Genomic DNA, 27,828 nt, shown 5'->3' on the forward strand with positions numbered 1-27,828 from the left:
CTAACTCCATTACAATGGCAATAGGATACTCTGAGCTATGCATTACGAGAGATAATGTTGTACTTGGGACCACGGATGGCACTTAGCTTTCCAACGCATTTGCGGGGTGACAGGCCTTGTCCTGCTTTGTTGTCTAATTATAAAGCGAGCTGACAGTGATGGAGCACGAAGACTGAAAGAGAGAAGCCGACACAAATGGGCTCACTTCAAAACTGTCAATTTTACAGCAAGATACTTGGGAAGGATTTTACTGGAACTTCGGCAGAGCTTAAATCATATCACTTTTCCCATGAGGGATTACAGATGGTTTCCTATGGTTTGCGATAAAGTTAAACTACGGAAATGAATTAGACAGGGCTGCTTCTATAAAAGGAACAAATAATAATTACAGCACTGGCCAGGTTGGAACCTACATCCAATGTATATCCAGTGCATGCTGCAGGGGGAAATAACACTATTATTCCACGTTTCCTGTTAAACTCACATGGGAAGCTTGTCTACACACACAAGGACTATTTTATCTATGGCATTATAGGCAGTGCAAGCCCCGTGTGAGGGCGGGACATATAGGTATCGTCTGCACTCCTTGCTGTATTTGCTTTACTCACCTTCGTCTGGGATATTGCAGATTATGTAGCACAAATTGAAGCTCTCTAGTCCGGCACCCTCAGGACCTGACCGGTTCTGAACCAGAGAATTTGCCAAAGCACGGGAGATTAATATTACCTAGCAGAGTTACCAGCAGCTCCTCTGCTTACTGGGCTCTTAGAAGTCATGTAGGAGTAAAAAAGAGCTAAATAACAGCTCAGAACACTGACAGCCAGGACTGGTGGTTCTAAACAAACTTTACGGGACTGCAAAAAACTTGGCCACACCCATGATGCGTTGACATCTGGCTAACTAAAATCATGCTGGACTATGGATATTGCCGGACTAGAAAGGTTCAACCTATATGTTTATTTTATGACTTTTAAACCCAACTTTGTACTTCGGGATAATTTAAGCACTGTACCCAGATATATAGACACCTGTCCCTTAAACTGTATATTAAATAATTTTAACATTTGTCTATGGAGTGTGTATACTGACTTATTTACATTTACTTCTAGTTAGATTCTTTGTTTTTACCAGAATAGCTTATTTTACAACAGCTTTCAACAACTGAAGCAAAACAAGACAATGAAAGGAGAATCTGACTTTAACAGGAAGCCTTTCTAAAAAGAATTGTTTTAAAATGCCAACACGTTTTTAATAGTTAAACACTTGACTGTATATGTTCATTTGTTATTGCAGGATTCCGCTCAATACAAGTTCCAGTCATTGCCTCAATCTACAAGAAGAGATGTGATGTGATAGTTTTCAAGATTTGTATAAGCTCATAACGGCAGCTTCACTAAACTGTAACAACAATTAAAGATGGCAAATTAATGGGAACATTTCTTGCGTGGTGTAATTACTTCAAAGTACTAAATACATGTCCATATAAAGTTACTTAGTTTACTTCCAAAATAAACTTTCAATTTAAAGGAAGAAAAAAGGTTTCTATGTAAATATTTAGAGGATAGCTTAACTTTATCTTTAAAAAAATTAGCTACATCATTAAAAGGAAGTCAGGTTTCATGTTGTATTATCTCCTTAAGTTTGATGGCTCATGTTCAGAAACTATATATATATATATAAAAACACAACCTCTAGTATTTCCTTTTTTCCCCCAACAGATTTTTTTTGGTGTCCTCAAAATTAAAACCACAGTTTTTGAGTATTAGGGTGCCACACAGCATCCTAAACTTGAAATAAGATACGAAATAGCTTATTTTGAAATTTTGCATATCTACACAGCGCCAAATTTTGAAATAACGTGCTACTTCGAGCCATCCCTTAACCCTTGTGCAACAAAGTTTACCAGGATAGCGAAATAGTGCACCTGTTATTTAAAAAAATATTTTGAAATAACGGGCAGCATGTGTAGATGCAGGATAGCTATTTTGGGATACTGCCGGTATCCTGAAATAGCTGTACAGTGTAGACGTACCCTTAGTGGGCAAATCCAGATAGAGCTCTTACGGATGGCATAAGCTTACCTGGTGATAAGAAATGGAAACAGGCCTGCGAAAAACTATCCATTCCACAATCTCGCTACATGGTGGAGTTGTCAGAGAACCTGTATACCGATAATAACTCCCCAATGATGTGGGCAGAAGGTCTCTCAGCACAAAGGGATCCAGAAAGGTCTCTTTCTCTGTAAGAAAAAAGACAACTAAAATGATTCCTGTTTTACATGGCTTTAAAACAGGCATCGGATTTAAAATATGCAACAGTTATGATTAATTTGGTCACAGATACAAAACCCATGTCAGAAAGCTTCCTTAAGAGTTATTATTTGGTTTTGAAAAAGACACCCAAAACTTTCATCCATCTTGGGCCAAACATCAGTGTTCAATGTAGCAGGCCTAGCAAAGGTGTGAAGCACACTTGTTTTTCCAACAGGTTTCCCTTTTTTAAAAACGTAAGAAAGAATAGAATATGGTTTTCAGCATGGCAGGAGAGAAGAAACTCGTTAAATTGCCGTTCAACTTTTTAGACCATGGAGTATAGACCCAAAAAACACTATCGGTGGTGGGTGGGTGGAGCCAATTCATGTGACATCGTGCTCTCTCTTGGCCAGTTGGAGAGCATCACGTAACATACTGGTCCCACATCAAACAGTTGTTCCAACCCTGAAATAAGGCTAGTTACATTACACATCATCTCCCTCCTGGTGCAGCTAAGAATGGGAACCAGAGCCAGGTTGCCCATCCACTTTCCCTGGGGAGCTGTTGGGGCTCTGGGAATGAAGAGGAAGGCAATGTATAAGTTGGCAGAGTTATCCTCATCGAGTGAGCCTTTGGAAATGTTGCCCCACTCTTTAATTTGTCTCTATTAATAGGTAGCAAGGTTAAAACAAACAAAAGGAAGTTTTTCTTCACACAGCACACAGTCAACCTGTGGAACTCCTTGCCAGAGGAGGTTGTGAAGACCAGGACTTTAACAGGGTTCCAAAAAGAACTAGATAAATTCATGGAGGTTAGGTCTATCAATGGCTATTATCCAGGATGGGTAGGAATGGTGGCCCTAGCTTCTGTTTGTCAGAGGCTGGGAATGGGTGACAGGAGAGGGCTCACTTGATGATTATCGGTTCTGTTCATTCCCTCTGGGGCATCTGGCATTAGCCACTGTCGGAAGACAGGACACTGGGGTAGATGGACCTTTGGTCTGACCCGGTATGGCTGTTCTTATGTTCATATGTTACGTTCTTAAGAATTAATGAGGAAGTTTCTACTGTAATCACATTTTTCTATGCATCATTTACATATATACATAAACACTCTTCTAAATTGTACTCTTCACAGAGAGGAGGTTGGACTTGATGTGCTAATATATCTTTTCTATCTAACTTCTGTGAGTCTCAAGAGGCAGACAGGCAGGTAGCTAGGCAGCTGGGTTTTGCAGGTCTATTGTATAGTCACATAAAACAGATCTCACCATGCGTAATTCACACTGTCAAAAGTGACCCAAAGCCAGTGGCTCGCAGGGCTTAGGACCTTCACGGTTCAACAACATTCAAAAAAATAATATGCAAGAGGCGCCTCTGTGTTCTTTGTGGAATTCAGTTGTTTCAAGACCCCTTGTTCTCGCACCTCACAGACACCGTTTGGAGGAAAACTGACATTCCTTCACCTTGAAATCCAAACAAATACATGGTCCACGTTCAGATTCGCTAACAGCTGCGCTTTTGTAACATTGACGTTTGGGAGCGTGCCCCATAAAAGAAGGAAAAAGCCATGAGCAGCCACTGTTCCTTTGCAGTTATCCCCTGCCGTCTGCATGACTAACAATCTGCACCTCTCACTACATCTATGGAAAAGGTACCAATAGGCTGCTTAAATAAGTGTTTTATGCCTATGGGCTCTCCAACAATGGAACTTCTCCTTTACAGAGAAAACATATCCTTCCTCACTTCCGCTGCTGGGCTCTGTCTTCTCTGGACGTTAGGCAAAAGTCCATATTCGGACGGACCCACAATAGTGCTTATCTAGTTTCATCAGAACTAATGAGCTACCCCACTTGGCCGTTCTGGTGGGGTTTCTCTTGGCTTAATTGGCTGCAAAGTGACGGGTAAATCTGCTGAAATAGGCGCTAAATTAGAACGCAGAGAGGCAGTGTTAAAAAGCTGCAGATTTCAATTCTACTAAACCCCCAGTTTTCTAGTGGCCTTGATCACATCAAAGGAAGGTATATATATATCCCTGAGCACCGTTCCTGTAATCATATTTTTCTGTGCGGCCGATGAAAGATTGTAAATATGCGATGCACTGTAGGCATTTTAGATTGTGCTACGTAGCCACAACAGGTGTGCAATGTCTCTGAAGCATTCAGTGCTCCAAAATATGAATAATGCTATTCACGTTAAAGCAGATATGCTAAAAGAGCAGGATGGTCGTTTCCTTGAGAAAAAAAGAAAAAAAAAAAAAAAAAAAAAAAAAAGCAGGCCACATTTTTAACCTTTAAACCAAAGCATTATCTCTTCATGAAAGAAAAAGTTTGTTTTTAAAAATAGAAATGGTCAAACATACCACTGACCAAAGTTCAAAGGGGACTCTAGCATGCGATTATAATAATTGCTGTGCTTTTCCCCGACATCCACATTTATATGCATACCATTTCAAATTCCATTTGCTCATTTCTACACATGAAAATCTGGTCAGAAAAACCGGGGGTTCAGTTTTAGGTTCTGATTTTCAAATGCAGACTGTATACCCCCAAACCCACTCCTGCACCCTCCCCCCGACACCCGACCTACTTAGTGCATGCAACTGCCTGCATAAAATGAGGTATTTGCACAAATAAATTGGCAGTTATGGAACCTACTGGCCACTTGGACATACACATAACAAATGCATTGAGATGAGATATGTTCATAAAATGTAAAAACGGTCAGGCCTACATTCACCCATTTTAAAGTCTTTAGTTATAATTAACAGCCTGAATTTTTGACATCTTTAATCTTTTGTTAGTCTGTATGAAAATCTGTAAAATGCTGGACAAATGTAAACATAAAACAACATGCAAGTATGGCATATTCCTTTATTAAAGTAGTACTGAAGAATGAAGCTCATATTCATTCCACTTTCAAGGATTTTTGTGCCATATGCTGACAATATTATATTTTAATAATTAATTGTTCATCAAAGGAACAGAAAAAGAACAGGGATGCTAAATTCAAAGTTATTCAAATTGCAAAAATGAATAATGTATGACTTTTATATTAAATACACACTGTATTAAGTAGTCTACATTTCATCCAAGTCTGTCTTTCATTTTTAAACATTTTGAACTACAACATGAATAATCAACCAAGGGAAGCTTATTTAGACAAAGAAATACCTTATTTGAATGCAAACTGAAAGTATCCTACTATGATTAAATTTTGGTTATCAATTAGGCAGATTCTTTTAAACGTCTGGAAAGTCAAAGTCAGCTGTGAAAGAGAAAATTTCTGGATGAAAAACGTAGCTTTGCTAACACACAGTTGAAGTGAGAAATGACATAACCCAGCGGTTTTCAAACGACGGGTTGTAACCCAGGACTGGGGGGTGGAATGTCAGGCGGTGGGTCCTGTGGCTGTGGGGGGGGGGGATCAGGTGAGCGGTGGGCAGGGCTAAGGCAGCTCCCTGCCTGTCCTGGCACCACAGACTGCACTACACTCCAGAAGCAGCCAGCAGTAAACCCGGCTGCTAGGTGGGGGCGCACAGGGCTCCACACACTGCCCCTGCTCTGAGCACTAGACCTGCACTCCCACTGGCTGGGAACCTGCTGCCGGCTGCTTCTGGGCACAGCATGGTCTGCGGTGCCAGGAGCAGTGCTGTTAAATAACGGTTAATTAGCTAATCGAGTAGCCAGGCTCTTACTACATTTAAAGTGCAGAGCCGCAGCATGGTTAGCTCCCGGGACCGGTGCAAGTCAGGACTGAACAGCCCTGGCTCACGCTGGCTCCGGGACCGCTGTGGCTCTGCCTTCCCTGCCCCCCACTCCCACACTATGGAGACAGTTCTGGGGGGAACCAGCTTTTAAGACGGCTCCCCCCAGCGCCAGCTCCTGCTCCCCTTCCCTTGCTGCCTCTGATACCGAAGCAGCAGCGGCAGGGAGAGCGAGTAGTCGAGCAGTCACCTGATTAGTCGCTTACATCCCTAGCCAGGAGAGGCAGGAAGTCAGTTTTAGCACCCCAGCTGAACAGAGGACCAGGAGTCAAAAATTTTCAATTGGATCACGAGAAAAAAAGTTTGAAAGCCACCGACAAATATTGTTGATTTTTACTTTTTTTAAGCTCCCACCGGTGTTGTAAATTTTCAGTAATAATTCCTAAGATTAAAACAAACAGAACATATACATTAGATTAAAACCATGGTACACCCACATCTTGAACACTGTGTTCAGTTGTGGTCACCTCATCTCAAAAAAAGAGATATTGGCATTGGAAAAGGTTCAGAAAAGGGCAACAAAAATGATGAGGGGTTTGGAACAGGTCCCATATGAAGAGAGATTAAAAAGATTTGGGACTTTTCAGCTTAGAAAAGAGGAGACTAAGGGAGATATGACAGAGGTCTATAAAATCATGACTTGTGTGGAAAAAGTGAACAAGGAAAAGTTATTTACTTAGTCCCACAATATAAGAACTAGGGGTCACCAAATGAAATGAATAAGCAGCAGGTTTAAAACAAACAAAAGGAAGTTTTTCTTCACTCAGCGCACAGTCAACTTGTGGAACTCCTTGCCAGAGGATGTGGTGAAGGCTAGGCCTTTAACAGGCTTCAAAAAAGAATTAGAAAGATTAATGGAGGTTAGGTCCATCAATAGTTATTAGCCAGGCTGGGTAGGAATGGTGTCCCTAGCCTCTGTCTGTCTGGAAATGGGTGACAGGGGAGGGATCATGTGAGGATTTCCTGTTGTGCTCCCTCCCTCTGGGGCATCTGGTATTGGCCACTGTCAGCAGGCAGGATACTGGGCTAGATGGACCTTTGGTCTGAACCAGTGTGGCTGTTCTTATGTTCTTAATACAGGATAATTAAAATACTGGAAGATGCTAATCTGATTAATTGCATGTGCTATATTTTAATAACTTCATATTTCATAAAAGCCCACTAATTTTATATCCAGATGCACCCTATTTGGCTGAAGAACCACACAATTATAAACATTTCTCAGTTTGAATGCTTTAATTATGAGACAAGAATAGTATATTTATTTGCACTTTTAGCACAGAGATGCTTAACTTATATAATAATTATCATAACTGCACTATCTACATAGTAATGCAAAGATGCATTTAGAGAGGCATTCCTTGAAAGCTGGCCAGCTTTGCTTTGGATAAATAGGCACTATTTTCAGTACTCTCTGTTCTTCCCTATAATTTCTCTAGGAACACAACTAACACTGCGTAGTTGTCTAATTACACAGAGGAGTATTTTCAAAAGCAACTAAGTGATTCAAAACCCTAAGTCCGTTCTCATATCATTTCAAGTCTCACTGAAAGTCTGGGGGACTTAGCCGTCTAAAGTCCAACTAAGTCACTTTTGAAATTGGGACCTAGCCCTGGTCTACGCTAGGGAGTTATTTTGAAATAACCCCCCCTTAGTTCGAAATAATCAGCGGAGCGTCCACACTACCAAACCCATTATTTCGAAATAACGGGCTGGTTATTTTAAAATCTTTACTGCTGCTTTCCCCAAGGAATAATGTTGACTTCGAAATAGTTATTCTGAAATAGCTGTAGCGTGGTGCTCTGGTGCTGCTATTTGGACATAACGACTCCCCAGAATAATTCCAACTAATTACTTCCCAGTGCTTCCTGGGGCTGTAAGTTGAGGTAGCGCATCCACGGTAATGAAGCCTGCCTCGGACTCATTTCGAAGCTTCCCCGTATTAGTGACACGCTATTTCGATTTTGTAAAACAAGGAGTTATTAAGTTGAATTTAGTTATTTTGGAAATAATTTCCCTCGTGTAGACATGCCCTTAGGGCTCTAAATCAGTGAACTGCTTTTGAAAATTGCACCCTCGTTTACCACGGCTACATTACTAAGTGCAGCTAATGTGAAGTGCAGACTTATTTTTATCCAGCGTCAACCTACCTATCGCCGAAATGCAGGACTCAACGCTGGAGGGGAAGGCAGCATCTCTTGAAACCGCCGAGACTGTCACCGTGCTTCTCAACCTACTCATCCTTGCGGGATGCACATGCAGCCCACAACGTGTTTTCTGGGCTGAAGGCTGAGAACCACAGTGATTCCCACACAAGCCCTTCTGCCCAGAGACTGCTCCGCCGAGGGGGCCAGGAGGCAGCGGAACAGGGCATGAGGCAGGCAGCAGGGACATTGGACTCTGCTCTGCAGAGTGGGCGGCAGAGACCCCAACCATGGACACCACTTCATGGGGACCCCCAGCTCTGACCTCAATGTACCCTGGTCCCCACCAGCACCGTGAAGCCAGCTGAGGAGACTGCACAGACATCAGGGGTGCTGACCATCTTTTATAGCCGGGATGGCACGAGCCATTGAACTACCCTGTAAAGCTGTGGCAGGCAACCTGCGGCCCATCGGGGTTGTGTGTGTGGCCCAGGAGACATCTTGTTGACTGCTGCCCACACGCAGGGTCGCCACATTCTGCTGGTTTCTGTCCATGTTGCTTTTTCCTACCAGTGTCACTAAGGGAGGAGCATGTGATTGCTCACAACACTGACTGGCAGAGCCGTGCGCTCCCTCGGCACCTCCCGCAAATCCCAGGCACGCAAGTGCAGTGAGCAAAACCGCCCTGTCCCGGGAGACTTGGCTCCAACACTCGTGTGGTCCACTGAGATGAGGGACAGCCTCTCATGCGGCCCGCTCACTGGTCTAAGTTACCACTTCAAGTCAAGGGATGCTGCAGCCCCGCACCCCCGAACTCCGCTCGTTCCAGCCCCTATGCCTGACATGCCAAGCAATACGAGCAAAGTGCAGCCCCTGTCCAGCAGGGATGGAAATCGTTGGTGAAAACGGTAACCGTGTAACGGCTGAAAATCTTCGTGTTTACGTGGTTCCACGTGCTGCAGTATAAAGCTTAAGTAAACTTGACACGGCGGAACCCGCAGCGAAGGCCCGCCAGCCCCTGCCGGCTCTGCTCCTGCGCAGGCTTCCTGCCAGCTCCACTCCCAGGGAGGCAGCTTCAGAGTTTAACCGATAACATGAACCAATCAGCACTAGCTATCCATTAACAGGTTAACTCTAACATCCCTGCTGTCCGGTAGGGGAGACAGACCTCCCCTGGACAAACCCTGAGGTGAGCTGCAGCGAGTGCGTGCCACAGGAGGGACCGGGGATTTATCATAACCACACACTGGCTGCCCCACGGCGCCCCAACCTCAGCCCTGCACCTTATGAAACACACCCGCACATCTCCCCTAAACAGCCTCCTCGCCAGCAAAGGATGCATGGTGTTGGCTAGGGACCAGGGCGGGCACACCCCCATCTCGTGTGGAGAGTGCTTAGATGCTATCAGAATGGGCACTACAATAAAAGACAGATAGATGCCGCCATGTGCACTAGCCATGAATTCTGTGTCCCCCGTCCTCCAAAAAAATGCTTCCTGGATTGCCTCATTCAGTACTACACAGACCCAATGGCCGTTCCAGCCATTCCTGCAGCCTCCTCTACTCCTCGGTGCTAGATGCCCCTGTCGATACCAACCCAGGAATATGTACATCAACAGAACACGTGGCATTCAGAAAATGAGCTAGAACCACGCCAAGTGGGGCTCCAATGTTAGATTCCTGTACTCAACCTAAAGGACAATTTTTTTCTTTGGAGGAAGAGAAGTGGAACTGATTTATCGCTGGCATTGCCATGTAAACGTGGCAAAGCAAAGCGGCCACTGGTTTTCAGCCCAATGAAACGGCACCATGCACCGAATGCCATCGGTTGTCCTAATGATTTTCAAATCGTGGCTTTTTGCATAAAGCACTGAAATGGGCAAAGGGGGGGAGGGGAAGCGTCCGCAGGATATTGCCAAAGGAAAAACGAGTATCAGAGATTCATCATCAAAAGAGACATAAAAATTATTGAGATTGCGACAGCTTGAAAGGACAATACGCTTTTAACACTCTTCTATTCCTAGGCAAGCTGAGACTCGCATGGGCGGCTGGAGACACACCTGGCCTCTTGCTGCAGTGGTATTAAAAAGCAAAGCAACATCGCTGTCTGCCTCATGGGCTTCTTCCCAGCACCACACTGGAATAGTGTCATGAACAGAGAAGCGTAATCGAGTACAGATAAGCAGAGTGCACCTTGTAGTCTCAGGTGTGTATCCCGAAATAGCTTAACAAACCGTCTGTTATTTTGAAATATTTTTTGAAATAACGGGCACGCTATTTCGGCATCCCTGTAACACTCGTTCCACGAGGTTTAAGGGATGTCTCAAAATAGTTTATTTTGAAATTCAGCAGTTCTACACAGCGCCAAATTTAGAAATAACGTGCTATTTCGAAATAGAGTAGAAATAAATGACACAGTTTGGGCTATGCAAATTGTGTATCGTATTTCGAGTTTAGATGCACCCTAAGTGAGCACCATCCACCCTGACTGAGGCAGAAGTTCTAGGCAGGGAAAAAAGGATATGATTAAAGATTGTATCAAAATGCAAATGTACATGGGGCCCAAATTAACATTGCACAGACAGTTTTCATTCCGCCTCTTCCTAATTTTAATGCTTGATGCCGAAGCTTTCAGAACATTTTCTTAACATTCTTTTGTGTGTCATTGCATATGGTGGTAAATCTACCTGAATGCTGCCCTGGAGAACTGATATATACATCAGCCCGTAGGCTCGCTATTAAGCTCTTATTGGTGGATCTTTCCTGAGCTGAGACCAGTGGGAACGCCTTGTAAATGATTCAGTCGCTTGCAGTTATGCATGGAGGCACTGGTCAGTGTAAAAGGTGTCAAGTCATTATCTCTGCTCTCATCTTCCTTTCTTTGCTTCCTTCCTCTGCTTGTTCCTTACACAATGATCATGTCCAGGGCTCTCTCATGCCGTGGCTCTTGGAAAGCAACAAGAGCACAAGAACAGCCCAGAAAACAAACCAGGGTGCCAAGTCATCCTCCCAAGCCGCTCACACTCGTTTTCATTCTCCCACACTCTTATGACCTTTCCCCCTCCAAACTCCACTGGGCGTTTGCCTTCTTCAAAGCTGCACTTTAAAGATGAAGTCCCAAGACAACCCTCCTTTTCCTTCCTGTGACCGGCAGTTCTTCAATGCAGAGAACAAACAGCTTGTCAGTGGTGTTATGGCTCACGTTAATAACAAAAGAAAAAAAAAACCTGTCACGCTGCTAATGGTGTTTTCTTCTTCTTGTGCCTGGTGGTGCGATAGATCCACAGGATAACTAACACTGTCTGGATTGCTTCCTTTTTAGTGCTGATTTATTTTTAACAGGTTATTCAGCGCCTTTTTACCTATGACAACTTCAGTGATGTGCAGCTTACTCGCTCCCTATGCCTTTTTGAAGCAATCCAGTTGCTCACTCTTCTTCACCATGGTCTTCTCTCCCCAAGCACCTCCAAATCTTAGGGTACGTCTAGACTAAAGGCTTTTGTCTACAGAAGTTTTGTCGACAGATACTGTTGACAAAGCTTCTGTTGACAAAGAGCGTCTAGAGTACATCCAGTTCTGTCGACAAAGCAAGCCGCTTTGTCGACATGACAGTGTAGACGCAAAGGACAGTGTAGATGCAATAACGCCTTCTGTGGACAGAACTCTGTCGACAAAAGGAGTTATTCCTCGTAGAATGAGGTTTACAGCCGTCGACAGAACTCTGCGGCAGTGTAGATGCAGGTCTAGTTTTGTTGACAAAACCCCACTTTTGTCGACAAAACCCTGTAGTCTAGACACACCCAAAGTGACCTTCGTCTAACTCCTCCCTCCCTTGTAGGGGAAGACATAAAATCAGTGTTGATGGCCCACTGTGGCTTACACGATGACACTTCTTAATAGTCAGAGGCAAGAGGGGGAGACAAGTAAATTCCCAGCTTACTGCTTAAACAAGCAGATGTACAAACAAGCAGGAAAACTCCTACCAACCTTCAGATAAGCCAACCTGCCACCCATGCAAGTGATTCACTTTCTGTTTGTCTGAAAGCCTTTGATCTTGCTGTACACTTTGATTTTCAGTGCTTGGTTTAACAAGGACAGGGAATTCATAGAAGCGTGTTTCCAAACAGGTCAAAGTATCTGTACTTCTACTGAGACCTTTCTGCTGATCTGTGGAAATCTCCAGCCAGCAAAACACAGGTTAAGAAAGAAAAGCAGAAGGTGTCCTGCTGTTGCTGACAGAAGATTTGGTGGGGGCGTGGAGTGGTGTTGAACAAGAAAGAAGTCACGGTCACCAGAAATTCTCATCAGGAAATACAGTATCCTGAGACGACTGACACCCATTAGGGGGACGAGCTCCCTAACTCAAAAACTTGTCTCTTTCACAACAGAAATTGGTCCAGCAGAATATATTACCTTACCCACCTTGTCTCTCTAAGGGCTACCCATAGCTCAAGACAGCTTATTTCGTAATTTGGTGTGGTCTACACAGCACCAAATTTTGAAATAAATCGTTATCCAAAACCCTCGTGGAATGAGGCTTAGAGGGATGTCGGAATAGCATGCCCGTTGTATTTCAGATTGCTGTTAAGACACAGGATAGCTATTGCGGGATATCTCCAGCATCCCAAAATGGCAGTGTAGACGTAGCCTAAGTGGCACAACAAAATGAGTAAATCAGAAATACATGGAAATAGAAAAATCCACTCTGTTATGGAACAGTTCCCCCAGGTCTCTCTGAGCCGAGTATTGTGGTGGCAAGTGAAAAGCTAACTTGTCCCGTTGTGGTACACGTGCTCTGTCTGAGAACAGAGGGGCTCAGGACTCATTCTGGAGGGAGCAGCTAACATCTAGTCTATGCTCCTCGTGTTCGACAGTATTAGGAGTCAGGGCTAAGAGAGACTCCACCCTCCCAAGGACAGTTGATGGGAGGAGGAAGGACGCATGGGGCTGTAGACTGGGAATGATTTGTTGGCAGGGTCATTCACACGCTGCCAGGTCACATCGACAACCACGGTATGGTTACCCAGGATGTAACTTCAACCAGCGCCTCGCAGAGTTTAAAAAAACCACCGGCACGGAGCTTTGTGGTCCATCTCCGCAGAGCCACCGAGAACTGAAAAAGCCCCAGGAGGCCATGAAAAGCCACTTTTAGCAGGTCAGCATCAGGAAGCTTGCATGGCTTCTCCTACCTCAGGCTGAATCTCCTCTGTGGGAGGGGGTTCCACTTTTCAAGCCTGCCTCACAGGAGAACCATCAGAAACAGGCCCTATGGGCGGTGGGTGAAGTAAGCCCTCAACCCTGCCTCCAGCCACGCCCCTTCTGGCCAGGCCTCACCGCCCACAGGAGCCAAGCCACTCCCATGGGTGCTCGGGGGGCAACAACACTCCGCCTCAGTAGGCCTACAGCAGGCGTTCTGGGGGCGGAGTGTGGGCGGGGCCAGGCAGGCAGTTTGGAGAGGCAGCGCCTTCCGCTGCCTCGCAGACCCGCCCCCCGTGACAGGCCCATGCATAGTATCATTAGCACATTTTGGACCATACACAAATCAAGAAGAGCAAGAATAGCGTGCACCTCTCTGAAGGGCAAGGGCCACCACCCTCGGCAAAGCCGAAAACTGGAAGGTGTGTCAACCTCAGCATCAGGCATCTGACAGCCCTGAGAACCGCTGCCTCTCAATTCTCATGCCTTCCCAATGCTTTGCAACGGAGGCTCCCGCCATTTGGAAGCAGACACAGCATGGGATGGGAACACGGTATGAGGCAGGACGGCATGAAGCAAACCTGAAAATTTGCCATATTGTTAGGATGTTTGTCACATCACTAGTTTTCCTTCCGGCTAAGGCACTTTATATGGCTCTTCTTATAAAATTAAGCTTAATATGACATTAAGATTCTAGCAAATTAAGCCTGGAGATAAAGGGGGGAAAACGTGAATTCGGAGCAGCGACTAAGCCTGTATTGATTTTTATGTGTACAGTTCTCTATCATCATTGCTAAGCCGGTGACACTGTGAAGGGCACAATTATTTATGTTCCATCAAATTAGTGAGTAATTCAAATCCCTGACGAAATCTCAAGCTCAAATTGCTTCCACAGGAAGCATTTTCTGACATTTAAAATGTTCACTTACCCCGGGAAGGACACTGAAATCTAAGAGAAACTTTACAGGAGAAAATGGAAAAACCACATGCAATGGTATGTATAACAGCACCAATGTTCCCTCAATTTTTTTTCCATTCATGTGTAGAACAAATTTTGTTGTGTGCACCAGAGCATGTGTGGATGTGCACCACCAACGGAAACACATGATGCCTATGGTGAGTGCTCAAGCTAAGCAGCTGGGTGGTATCTGAATTTCTCTAGGGCTGTTGCCTACGTGCTCAGTTCACAGGGAACACTGAACAGTACCATTATTTCGTAAGAAATGGGATTGTCTTTTTGGCGTGTTTCTGTACTACCCCTTGCACGATAGGGTCCTCAACCAATGCTGGAGCTCCTACGTCCTACCACAGTGCAAACAATTACATGAAAAGTACCATTATTATTAGGTGAATTTTTCTATCAAAACAGCATGATAATTGGTGAGTTGACACCATTATTTGCTATGTGTTGTTGTTTTACCGGTGGGGAAGGAGAAAGAAAACAGCTAAAGCTGCCATAGAGGCTCTTAGTTTCAAGAAAGATGACCTTAGTCTACCACTGATCCCCCAGGAACCCTAAAATTTCAGGATGGATCCCATGGGGATGGGAGGGTCTCCACTGGAGGATCCTGATAAGAGTTCTTTTCCTCCTTAGTCCCTTCCTGAGAGTTTTATGGCAGCACGAGCTAGCCCTGGTATTTAGGCCAGCCTGGGGAGAGACGACCTGGAAGATACCACCCCCATCACTTTCAATAACTGTTGGGGAACATTTCTAAAACAGACTTGTTATTTATTGATTTCCTTTTAATCCATGGCACGCTTAGAGTAAGCAATGGCATGGCAATCAAGAAAGCTTTGGGGTGACATATAACTAACTCATGAGCAACACGGCCACCCCAAAGTTAAGGATCATACACTATTGCTATCTTATCTAAACATATACATACGCACACATGCCCTTGGGTATTACTGCCATAGCAGTAGCTGGACAGCCAGAGTCTACAAATGGCTGAGACATTCAAGTTCCTCACTTTGCCCTGTTCCACCTTCTTTTGTTTGCATTGCTTGTATTCAGTGATGCGCTCTCTTCTCCTTTCCCTCCCCCATTAGCAAACTGTCCAAACCCCATAAGAGTTTCCATCTAACTAACATACAACTCAGTTGGTGTCCATATTATGTGAGCATCAGAGTTTGAGTGCGCATAACTAACAACAAACAGTGGGCTGCTTTAAGAAACAACCGCGGGGGATTTATTTCAACTCCTGTATTTCTTACAACCCTTGTATTTATTTCAGTTTATAAAAATATATCCACATAAGGCACTCGGTAAACAACATCAAGTAAAGCAATGAAACCACTTAAAGTAGAACTGAAACTGTCATGTGTATTACTACTCTACTCCCATCTCTGTATCCCTTCCTTTTTTTCCCCTTTTCTCTTCAAGCATCTGAGGAAGTGAGCTGTATCTCACGAAAGCTTGTGCCCTAATAAATTTGTTAGTCTTTAAAATGCCACTGGATTTCAAGGTTTTTTGGGGGTTTTGGTTTTCTTTTTTGCTGAAACAGACTAAGAAAGAAAGAAAGAAAGAAAGAAAGAAAGAAAGAAAGAAAGAAAGAAAGAAAGAAAGAAAGAAAGAAAGAAAGAAAGAAAGAAAGAAAGAAAGAAAGAAAGAAAGAAAGAAAGAAAGAAAGAAAGAAAGACATCTAACTCAAAATAATGTAGTAAGAGAACCTAGCTGTTCCCCTCCCTTCTGAATGTTCTTTTTCCCACCAAAAACAAAGCTTTAAGCAGCCACAAGAGGAAGGAAAATGAGATTTTCCTCTCTACTTTCTTAGCATTTTAAAAAGGAAGTAAGTTATTGAAATATATCAATCTATTTCCTCTCCTTGGAATGTTAGTAGTCTTCTGTGCATTGTGAGTGAAACCAAAATAAATATCTTTTATCCACCCACATTCTGCTGTGTCTGAACAGCTCCAAGAATTTCATTATGTGGCCATGGAATCCCAAACTAGGGACTGGGTCACATTGTTCCAGACTTAATCTGTTTGGGAACGGGGTACTGTTACTAAACATGAACATGATCATACACTAGCAGTTTCCGCAGCAGCAGATTTGAAGGAAAAATTAAGCGGGAAAGGAACGGGATGTGTTAAACGCTGATCCACTTTTGCTGGCAGGAGAGGGCCTTGAAAGAGAGAGAAGGTAGAATAGAAACCTAAAACAGCTTTTGGTTCACTTAAATGGCAGCTTGACTGTACAGTCAAATTACCCAATCCCAAAAAATCCTAACTGCCCACAACTCATCCTTGTTTTTTTGTTTTTGTTTTGTTGGCCAGCCTGTTTCATAACTCAGTGGGAACTTGATAATAATATCTATTTTTGTGAGAAACAACACAGTTTTTCAGCTCACTGTGTAGTGTTTATTTCACAGCAGAACACAGCAATTTATAAATGGCAAAACCTATGGAAAATTCTCTAAATGAAGGATTTTGTGGTATGTTATCATTTAACCCCTATTTTTCACTTTCACCAGATTTATCGGTGTGCACAGCTGCAATGTTAAATGGTTTTGAAAGCAGAGCAATTAATCCAAAATCCTATTTGTTTTAATCTAACACTGTCAACTAGTTTTAGGTTTCTAGTCAAGAGAAAAAAAATGTTTGTTAAGCTCTGTGGCACCCGCTAATGTCTAAAGACAATCCTACGAAAAGGTGCAAAGATGTTTTATTGTGGTACTATAGACAGAACAGAGATTTATTATAGTACCTAACGGCATTTCTGCAGATGCCTTTCGAATTATAATGAGATTATTAAAACTTTACAAATCATGATATTAAAACTTGACAAGGGGACTTTGGAAGTGGCGAATCTGATGTCACTGCTAATGACGCATTACTAATGATAAGGTTTCAGGATAATTCCTCAGTAAAACTAGTTATAAAAATATAAAACATATTAATATTTATTTCAGTACCTGCAGTAAGTTCAAGGATAATAGCTTTGCATGCAACAGACCAGCTGACTGATTATATTTCACTAGAAAGATGTTCATCTGATGCAAAGTTTAATTAATTTTCACAGATAGTTAATTTTCTGTTTCATTATCAGCTCCCTAAATTTGAAAGACAAATAATTTATAAACAAATAGAAACTTCAGAGGAGTATTTTTAGACCAAACGCAAGATAAATAGCAGGCGTGAAGCCTCTGCACTGCATCTGAAGTACTAATATGAATGATATATTGTACTAAGTTTTGATTTATAACTTACACATTCTAAAACACTGACTGAAAAGAAACAAATTGTGTACTGTTACCCCACACCTGTTTTCAGGTAACAAATGAGTCTGATCGGTACCAATCAAATAATGGCTTTCATGCCCTTCAACATCAGTGAATGAAGAATGGACATCTCAATATGTCCTTTGAAAGATGACCTGATCCCTTAAGGACAAGATGCTAGCCCCACTACCCTTCCAGAAAAAAAAAAGTTTAAGTAGCTACTTACCATGATGTACGACACCCTTCAACCCATGGATAATAGGATCCAGTGCTGGATTGTCCCTCTGACCGACCTACATATAAAGGATACATGATTGGTTAAATCTATTCTGGCATCAGACAGAACAGTCTCAGTTTAATCTTCTCAAGAGGAAAAAAAAAGATGTTATCTAGCAAGCGGCTTCATTCTCACATTTACAATGGCTCCTCAACCAATGCTGACGATATGGTATAATGAAATAAACGTGAGGAAGGCTGACCCAAAATAATGTCTTCAGAAGATGGGACAGCATTAGAAATGTTAAAGCCCCAGCAGCACCAAAAACAGCTGATTTCTCCTCACTTTTCTTCCTCTGATTTTTACATATAGAAAGTTCTTAAAGTTACTGCAGAACAGTTGGTTACACACTGAAGAGCACCCGATCCCCATCTCTTGTAAGTCAACATTGCTCCACAAAAGTCAACAGAGCTGCATCAATGTATACCAGAAGATCCAGCTCTAAGTGGGGGTTTTTTAATTTATGTTTGTAAAATAATTTCTTGAAAGGCCCTTGGGAAGAGCGAGAGATAAAGGCAATGTCAGGTGGAGCCCAGGCAATTGTCTCTGAAATTCGATAATGCAACCCTGTGGTCCTGGAGCAAAAATTTCCATTGGATTCTTCTGAACAAACCACGCACATCCTCAGCAGAGATGATAGAGCTACCATCCATAGAGGGGACTAAACCCAGCAGACACAGGGACGTAAAACTCATCATTCATAGAATCACAGAGCTGGCAGAGACCTCAAGAGGTCATTGAGTCAACCCCCTGCCCAAGGCAGGACCAACCCCAACTAAATCATCCCAGCCAGGGCTTTGTCAAGCTGAGACTTAAAAACCTCTAGGGATGGAGATTCCACCACCTCCATAGGTAATCCATCCCAGTGCTTCACCACCCTCTTAGGGAAATAGCTTTTCCTAATATCCAACAGAGACCTCCCCCACTGTAACTCCCCACCTTCCATTCAAACACAACTTAAACTAAGGCGCCATTGCTGTCACTTGTTTGCTAAGCAAATAACTGGCAACCGATAACGTGAAAAATGTTGCTTTTCCTCCCATTCATTCAGTGTCTGAAGAATAACTTACCAGTTACACTAACACACCCATTATTTAACATTACTCACCGATTTAATTTTGGGAAAGAAATCCTGGCATGAAATTGGTTAAGTGCTGTTTTGTGCCAACATTGGATATTTAAACTTTGAGAGTGTTGGTTACTTTAGAACGGGTGTGTAAGTTACCACTCTCTTCTAAAGAAAAGCATATACTGGATATTTATTTCTGGAGGCCAAGCTGGGGGGTGGGGAGAAATCTGTTTAGATTAGAACTGAAACTTTTTTTTTTGGAAAAAGTTTCACCGAATTGAAAACCGCAGAACAATTTCATTTTGAATTGGCTGAAATGTTTTAATAGACTCAAATCTCCTCCTCCCCTGAGTTTTTTTAGGGGTTTTCTAGATGGAACTATTAATTGACTATCACCTAAAATTTGCAAATAGTTTCAGAAAAATGCATTTTTCAGCTACATTTCTATTCTACTGCATTTCAGGCGATTGCAGCACTTCTAAGGGTATGCAATATCTGAATAATGTCTGCTAATTATCAGGGTGCTTTTGAGTGGGTGGGGTTTTATTCTCTATTTCCATTGGAGAAGATGGGGAGCCAACAGGCAGGGCTACGGAAAGGCGAGAGAGAAAATATTTTTGTTGAGAGAGAGGGGATTCCTAACAGAGACAGATCTTCTGCCTCCATGTAGTGCTACTGCTGTTTCATCTGTAGAAGGAAAAAGCTTGGGATCCCAGGAGCTCCCCAGCCAGCCACCCACCATTTTTATCCACCTGAGATTTTCCACGTTTCGTGAGTGTTCATCTCCTCAGTTAGGGAGAAATGGCTCCTCTCCCTTCCGACCTCATCACTTTCCGGCATAGTTCCCTGCCATCACTATGTCATCCCCACACAGATCCAGGCCCGAGAACACGTGCATGCTTCCTCTTCAGACGGGTTAGAGATAATGGCTACATTGATCAGTACCACAGTTTGAACCTCTTTTATTTTAAGGCAAAAAGCACTACAGAGGAAACATATTGGAAACAATGAAATAACCCACGTGCCTGCTTACTGGTTTACCAGCATTAACCCCACCCCAAACATGGCTTCTGGCAGGAACAGTCCTTCAAACTCCAAGTGCGAATCCTTGTGCTCACTAGGCCCTGGGTTACACTGGGGCTTTATTTGGAAATAACACCTCCTTAGGTCAAATTAATAAGTGGAGCATCCACACTGCCAAACCCATTATTTCGAAAGAATGGATCGGTTATTTTGAAATCTGTGCTCCTGCCTTCCTTGAGGAATAATGCTAATTATTTTGAAATAGCAGTCATGTGGACGCTTCGCTGCTATTTCAAAATAACGACTCCCCAGAGTAATTCCAACTAATTACTCCCCAGTGCTTAGTGGGTCTCTAAGTCGAGGTAGCATGTCTGTAATAATGGAGCCTGCCTTGGACTAATTTCGAGGCTTCCTCGTAGTGAGGACACGCTATTTTGATGTTGGTATTTCGGCAGTTATTATTTCAAATGTAATTATTTCAAAATAGTTTCCTAGTGTAGACATGTCCTAGGAACAAGCACACTCGGAACAGAATTATAAACATACTTTATACAGTTTGGGGGTCTTTCAGCTGGAGTTTCCAGGAGCAGGATATTAGTAGAAAATGGGTTTCTTCCCCCGGGCATAGCTTCCAAGTGGGTGGATTCAAAATGGATTATTTGCATTCCCCTCACTCCCAGCTACTTGCTAGGAAATCCACTTCATACGTATTGTTCCAAAAAAAGCCCTCTGCAATTCCTATGACTTTCCAGAGGTTGCATTAGTCAGGTTCCTAGAGAAGTTGCGTACAACTCCACAATAACAAGTACACAATTGTAGTTTTAATACAATGAGCCCCAAAGGCATTTCACCTAATTCAATAAGGTTTAATTTAATTCAGTCAAGTTCACTGGGGATATTGCAGGAAATTGTCTGTCACACGCCGCACACAGCCCCGCACACTACCACTAGCTGAAGGTGACACCACTCAGGCCTGGAGCAGCCGGCCTCGTAAGGTGCGTCTACACTGTGCTGTTATTTCGAGATAGCTAGCGTTATTTCGAAATAACAATGTGAGTGTCTGCACAGCCATTCCGTGATTTCGAAATAATTTCAAAACAACTGACAGCTTATTGCAAAATCTGTAAACCTCATTCTACGAGGAATAACGCCTCTTCCGAAATAGCTATGTTGAAATAAGGCATGAGTAGACACTGTGGAAGCAGGAAAAGGAAAAAAGGGGATTTGTGTGCAGTCACTTCACGTTTGTTAGCAATAGAGTAAAAGACAGGCTAACCCTATTCCTAAACCACGCAAGAGTGGTAAAAGATGCTTTCTTCGCCTTGCTTTGGAAGATAAGGTTGGAATGCTGACTCCAGCCGGAACCTTGAAAGAAGGTTGCTTCTAGAGAGAGTATTGTATAAGCAAAAAAATAACGGTTAGCCGTTGATGTATGTAACAGGAAAGTATATATACTCGTCTTTTATTGCTTGTATTTTGAAGATCTGTCTAAGGAAGGGGTGGCCACCTCCCGGTCCGACCGCAGTCTTCCCTTGCAATTGCTCAAAATAAACCGCCTCTGATTTGTTGCTTACAAACGCAAACTGAGGACTTGTTTTCTTCCACAATTTGGTGCTGTGACTCAGATGGCAATGCCCGGCTGAGACAGCGGAAACTACTATGGACCCTTCCCCTTCGAACCCGAAGGCATCAAACAAGAGGTAAGAGACCTTTTGAAATCTCTACCGGGGTGTCAAAGGAGGACTGCCCGTGGGGTTGTCTCTTTCTTTTGGGCTCACGCCATGCGAACTTATTAAATCTGCAACAAGGTCAGATGCAAAGTGGTGCTGAGGAATTTTTGCTGCCCTCAAATAAGGTTAGTAATACGGTGCTGAGGAATTTTCGCTGCCCTCAAATAAGGAAAAGGTTGTATTAAGTCCGGACATAAAGAATTGAAGTTATGGTTAAAAAAGATACATCTAAATATGGGAAACAAACGAGTATGAGTGAATAAGTGAAAAGTAAATGCCGCTGAACAGGTCTGAGACTTAAGCTGACTCCAGCCGCACCAGGGCTACCCACTCTACCTTTAAAGGGACACAGAGTTTCTCAGGCAAGCCCCTTGATTGCCTTTGTCAGGTTTTATGCCGTTAATACTCATTTTGCTATATTTTTAAAAGTGTTTTTTCTTATAGCTGCTGCATGAGGCCTACATTAAGAAAAGGAGAAATTAACTCAGAAGGACATAGTAATGCACTGAGAATACACCAAATGACATCAGATGCATGAAGCAACATCAGACCAATGAAGTATACGAGAACCAAAAAACAAGAGACGTATTTCTTCTCCATCCTCTTCCAGTTCTAATCATCTCAGGTGCTTCTTGTACGAGTGCTCAGCAAAACATTCTCAGGCACAAGTGTGAGTTTTTAAAGTATGAACCGTTTCCCTCGGAATGAGAAAGGAAGGGTGACCCAGTGGTTTCACCTCAACCTGGGAGACTCATGTTCATTTCTCCTTTGATACGGTCTTCCTGCAAGGCCTTGGAAGATCCACTAAGTCTCTCTGTACCTCAGCTCCTCATTTGTACGATGGTCGTGATAGCAGGGCCCTGCCGCCCAGGCATGTTGTGAGGAGAATTTAAAGATGGCGGTGGCTCTCAGATAATATAGGAAGGGGAAGATACATTAGAGAGGTAAATCTCTTGAACAGTGTTCCCTGATTGTGGGCGTCTGTTACACAATAAGAGGGGGGAATAAGAAATCTTTGAAAATGAGACAATACCAATGTAAAAATCACAAACATAGGCAGTAAACTCAAGCTAAGTCTAGCACTGAGTGCTGCAAGCTGAGAGAATTAAACTCTCGTGCGTCAGTCCTGTACATTTTGCACTGTGTCCTTCCTGGATTGCTCCAAGCCCATCATTGCTGCCACTAAAATAACTTAAAAAAAAAAAGTAACTCATAATTTAGTTTGTGAGTCAAAGAGAACAGAGGTGCCCAAGCACTAGACTGGGGATTGCTTTATGAGCTGGATAGTTAAACTGTAAAGCGTACAGCCGTTTATTTGGTTGGCTTTGTTTTTATTTCTGGTGACAGCTGCAACTGGTTTGAAACCAGGGAAGAGACAGAAAGAATCCTGAAGGTAAAAAACCTCCCCGATGGGATTTTTCTGTCCAAGTTGATATATTTTTAGACTTTGACAGTGTCCCTTTAATCGGCTGAGGTGCAGCACCTATTCTAGCTCCAGCTAAGGAAGTCTTTCGAAAGTGTCTTCTGAAAATGTGCAACAAAATGAAATGGGGACTCAGGTACTGTTCAGGGAAAAGAAATATTGATGCACCTGTGATCAAATTTTCTGTTCATCTGTATCACGTCATGTCTCTTTAAAAATTTGTGTGCAAGTTGAATGCCATGTAGGAAGATAAGGTCATTGCAGAGCACTCTGGGTAGGGTTGCCAGGTGTCTGGTATTAAACTGGACAGTCCCGTATTTTTGCCTCCTGTCCGGTAAAAAAATTCAGAGAATACTGGACACCTGATTTTATTTCCTGGCCAGGAGGCGAAAATCCCGGGTGCTTATCGGGTTCTGCAGGGGAGCTGTCTGGCTTGGCAGGCAGCCACTGGCAGCCTATTAGGGCAAAAAAAGCCTCAAAAGCAAAGCGTTTCTTAAAGGGGCCATGATGTGTTTTTTTTTTTTTGCTCAACAACTTTGGCCCCCCCCCTTTTTTTCCCCCTCAACAGAATTTTTTCCCAGTGTTTTTTTTTTTTTTTGGGGGGTGGGGGTGGTATTTTTTGTTAAACCATCTGGCAACCCTAACTCTGGGAGATGATCCTATTTTTTGAGCCAGAATTTTTGCTTTCCTCTCCATTTTCTCCCCATCTCACCACTACTGATACTCGGTTTGCAAGCTTGTTGACAAAACTGCAAGTAATAAGCAGATGGCTTTTTCCACAGGTGAAGAGGCCTGACTCCCCCTCCCCGCAAAAAATCTGATTTCCTATTGGGATTGTTTGGTGCTTTTTGAAGATTAAATGTGTTTAAAAAACCATAGATAATCAGGAGAAAAGGTCTTTTCCTGCCTGGTGTCGAGCTGACCTAAATCAAAGATAAGATGATCAACTGCTTGGGAGCAGTGCATGGAGGCACCAACTCTCAGGTTAGTATCTCCTCTCCAGCATGGTGGTCATTCAAGATCTGTTTCGCATCTCTTAAGCCCTATGTCTCATGTGCTGTAACAGTTCAACCCCTCAGAACAAAAACTCAAGTCTTCATACTTCCCTTCTTCAAAAAAAAAAAAAAATTGTCAAGTTTACTTTCTTTTAATTCCCTTTGGTAGCAACATGTGGTTTTGAAACCCAAAATGCCCGGTTCTCACTTGTGTTGTACCAGGCACAGAAACACAGGACCTGCCATGCTGGAGCAGATTACAGATCCATTTGGTCCAAAACTATTTATTAAAACATATTTTCTAGGGCAGGGGTTTTCAAACTTTTTTTCTCGTGATCCAGCTGAAGAAAATTGTTGATGCTGTGACCCAACATCATTTGACTGGAGTGTGGAGGTGAGAGCTTTGGGCTGTAGGAGGGGGCTCTGGCTTTGGGGGGCCAGGGCTGGGGCAGGAGGGGCTAGAGTGGCTCCCGGTCAGTGGTGAGAGGGGCTAAGGCAGCTTCCTGCCTCTCCTGGCACCGCAGACCATGCTGGGCCCCAGATCAGCCAGCAGCAGGTTCCCAGCCATCGGGAGTGTGGCGCTAGTGCTCAGGGCAGAGGCAGTACATAGAGCCCTGTGTTCTCTCTCACCAAGAGCTGGGCCTGGCTGCCGGCGGCTTCTAGGGCCCAGCACAGTTTGCGGTGCCAGGACAGGCAGGGAGCTGCCTTAGCCCCCCACTGCTCACCTGATCCCCCTGCAACCACGAGACGTAGTGCTTCACATTCTATGGCCTCAGTACAGGGTCGCGACCCATCGTTTGAAAACTGCAGAACTAGGGAAATGTGGCATTTTCCCATTGTCCTTACAAATGTCTCATCCTTTCTTCAATCCCTGGCCTCTATCTTATCTTGCGGCAATGAGTTCGACAGGCTAACTGCATTGTGTGACATCACAGTGACTGGTGCTTTGTTATGCATTATTACAAAGGTCACATGTAGGGGCTGGTGCATCTTTGTTGCTCCTCATGCGTGCTTCCTCTGACAATGGCCTGCAATCATTTCATAAGGCTTGTTTTCCCCCGTGCTGGGACCAGTGCATGAACTCAGTCCCATTCCCTACTTACTGAAGGAGACCAGCCAAATGAAGATTTCTTTAGCATGATCATAAATGAACACCTGCTACGGTTGTTGTTTGGAGGTGCTCTCAGAATCAGATGGATTAATGACGTGGAGACAGAAAAAAATAGCCTGGAATTTTCCTAAAAACACCCATAGAACTGCTACAAGACATTGTGTTTACCGAATACGAAGCATCCGCTGAAGTCTACCTAACGTACAAAAGCTCCGCAGGAAACAGGATAGAATACTTGCATGTATCATTTATAATTGAACAGTGCCTGTAATCCTCTTTGACGGAAACAAATAGGTAACCACCACACTAAGTACAATGGAAAAACAAACATTGCCTTGGCATTTAAGAATATCATTATGCTGTTTCCTATGCTAATAGAACTGTCTCACCTCGGGGTACAGAAGAGATGAAGGTAAACTAAGTACATACCATCTCTTTGTTCATCACTTTCTCCGTGCTATTTCTATTCCCCAATGCACATGCCATTATGGATAGTAGGAACTGGTTTGTTTTAATGGGCTAAATAAAAATATAAAATGAGCATCTTGACTCTTACATGGTCTATATAACAAAGAAATATGGTCTATATAACAGGGTAACGCACAAGTGATCACATCCCAGAGACATAAAACAACCCCGCCAACGAATGCACAGTGCATTCTTTGAGGGGGTTTATTTTCAGAAGCAAATAAAGATCATGGTTAGAGCGTGACACTGTACAGTTAGTATTTACCCACAGTTCCAATTTCCAACACTTTGAATAGGAAATAACTAGTATCTCCAATAGCTTCAATATGGCCATGGTTGATCAATGATGAACTTTTTTAACGGCAACAACATTAGGACTTTTGAATGGTACCTGCTTGTCTCCAAGCATGTCCCTAAGGGTATGTCTACACAGCAACATTATTTCAAAATAACTGATGTCATTTTGAAATAACATAGTCTGCGTCTACACAGCAGGCAGTTATTTTGAAATAATGTTGAAATACTGACAAGCTGGAGAACTTCTTACTCTGACTACTGTAACCCTCATTGTACGAGGAGTAAGGGAAGTCAGAGGAAGAGTGCTCTATTTCAAAATAAGTGCTGTGTAGATGCTTCCAATTTCTTAATAAGCTATGCAATTGATGTAGTTCAATTTGCGTAGCTTAATTCGAATTAAGCCCTGCTGTATAGACGCGCCCTAAGCGTGCATGCCATCAGCCCTGGTCTCTGTATCAGTAGGAAAGAAGTCAAAGAGGGAAACAGGGATCCTCTAACCATCATGTTACTACTGCTCAAAAGACAAAACGTCTAAAGAGCATGCGTAATAATGGGACAGCTAACAGAACTGATGGCTAGCATCACAGGCTACATTGAGGTTAGAGATTCTGGGGGGTTTATTGAATGCAACTAAAGTACTGGTACTGAATCACAAGTAAAGATCATCAACAGACTCTATAGGCTGTTTTAGAAGTGTGTGAAGCATAACACACCATGGTTTCAAAATTCACTGCTATGCTTTATTATTATCCTTTAAGTAACTGCTGTTTTTTTTTTGCTAGCTTGATATTTTAAAGGAAAAAGAAAATCCGTTAAAAAACAAACAAGGAGTCTCTTACTGCTTCCAAAATTACAATATTTTTTCCAAATTTACCAAAATCCTGAATTCATAAAAGCCCAGGCTAAGAACATTCAAGTGAAGTCAGACCTTTCTGCAACCTAAAAGTGATTCTACATATCATAGGGAACACCTACATAGCACAGTTATTTTGAAATAATGCGAGGATCTAATAACGGACGGTTTACTTTGAAATCTGTAAACCTCGTTCCACGAGGAATAACGCCTATTCCAAAATAGCAATTTCAGAATAGCAGTCGTGTGGACGTTCCACTATTGCTATTTTGAAATAGCTCCTCCCCAGGGCCATTCAAAGTCATTACTCCTTATTGCCTCCTGGGGTCTTACATTGAGGTAGCATGTCCACATTAGGGAAGCCTGCCTCAAAATAATTTTGAGGCTTCCTTGTAGTGTAGACGTGCTATTTCGAAATAAGCTATTTCAGAGTATTTCTTCCGGAATAGCATATTTTGAAATAAGTATACAGTGTAGACGTACCCCCAGTGTAATGAAAAACAAAAACAAAAAACTCGGTCCAAACAATGGGAAGCACGCGTGGATAAGTTCGCGAAACAGATGAATTTCTTTCATTTATTTATTTATTTAAAATATTTTTATCCCGCCTCTCTATTTAAAATATTCAAGGTGGCTTACAACATTTTTAAAAGCACAAGAAATAAATATAAAGTAAAATATTGGACCTCAAAGGGAGGGGACATAAATATGTTCAAGTCTTTGTTCAAACCAAGTGAGAAGTCAATTCCGCACTCTCTAGTGCTGCATCACACAAAGAGGGTCTTTTGTAATGTTTATATTTGAGTTTCTAATGAACTCTGGAAAAAACCCAAGCATCCATGGGTTGCAAGAGCCGACTGCGATTTCCTAGTCAGGCCTTCTAACAATGCAGGCTAAAGAACACCCCCAAATCATTTCTTTTCAATTAGTGCAGATTCATTAAAAAAACTCCAGTCTGGATTTAAGAATTGCCGGAGACAGAGAATTCAGCATGACCCTTGCTAAA

At 42.9% G+C, this 27,828-nt stretch overlaps 1 protein-coding gene across 5 annotated transcripts in view; it reads right to left on the reverse strand.

The window, feature by feature from the left end:
- PTPRG (protein tyrosine phosphatase receptor type G) overlaps positions 1-27,828 on the reverse strand; it is a 659,416-nt gene that overhangs the window by 173,686 nt on the left and 457,902 nt on the right. For all 5 annotated transcript variants that reach the window (XM_075938464.2, XM_075938462.2, XM_075938461.2 and 2 more), the window contains exons 6-7: positions 17,803-17,869; positions 2,082-2,239 (exon numbers count right to left, since the gene is read on the reverse strand). In XM_075938464.2, coding sequence (XP_075794579.2) covers positions 2,082-2,239; positions 17,803-17,869 — 225 coding nt within the window. The remainder of the gene's footprint in view (positions 1-2,081; positions 2,240-17,802; positions 17,870-27,828) is intronic.

This window comes from Pelodiscus sinensis, chromosome 11 (assembly GCF_052426305.1).
Source record: "Pelodiscus sinensis isolate ZL-2025 chromosome 11, ASM5242630v1, whole genome shotgun sequence".
Classification (NCBI taxonomy): domain Eukaryota; kingdom Metazoa; phylum Chordata; order Testudines; family Trionychidae; genus Pelodiscus; species Pelodiscus sinensis.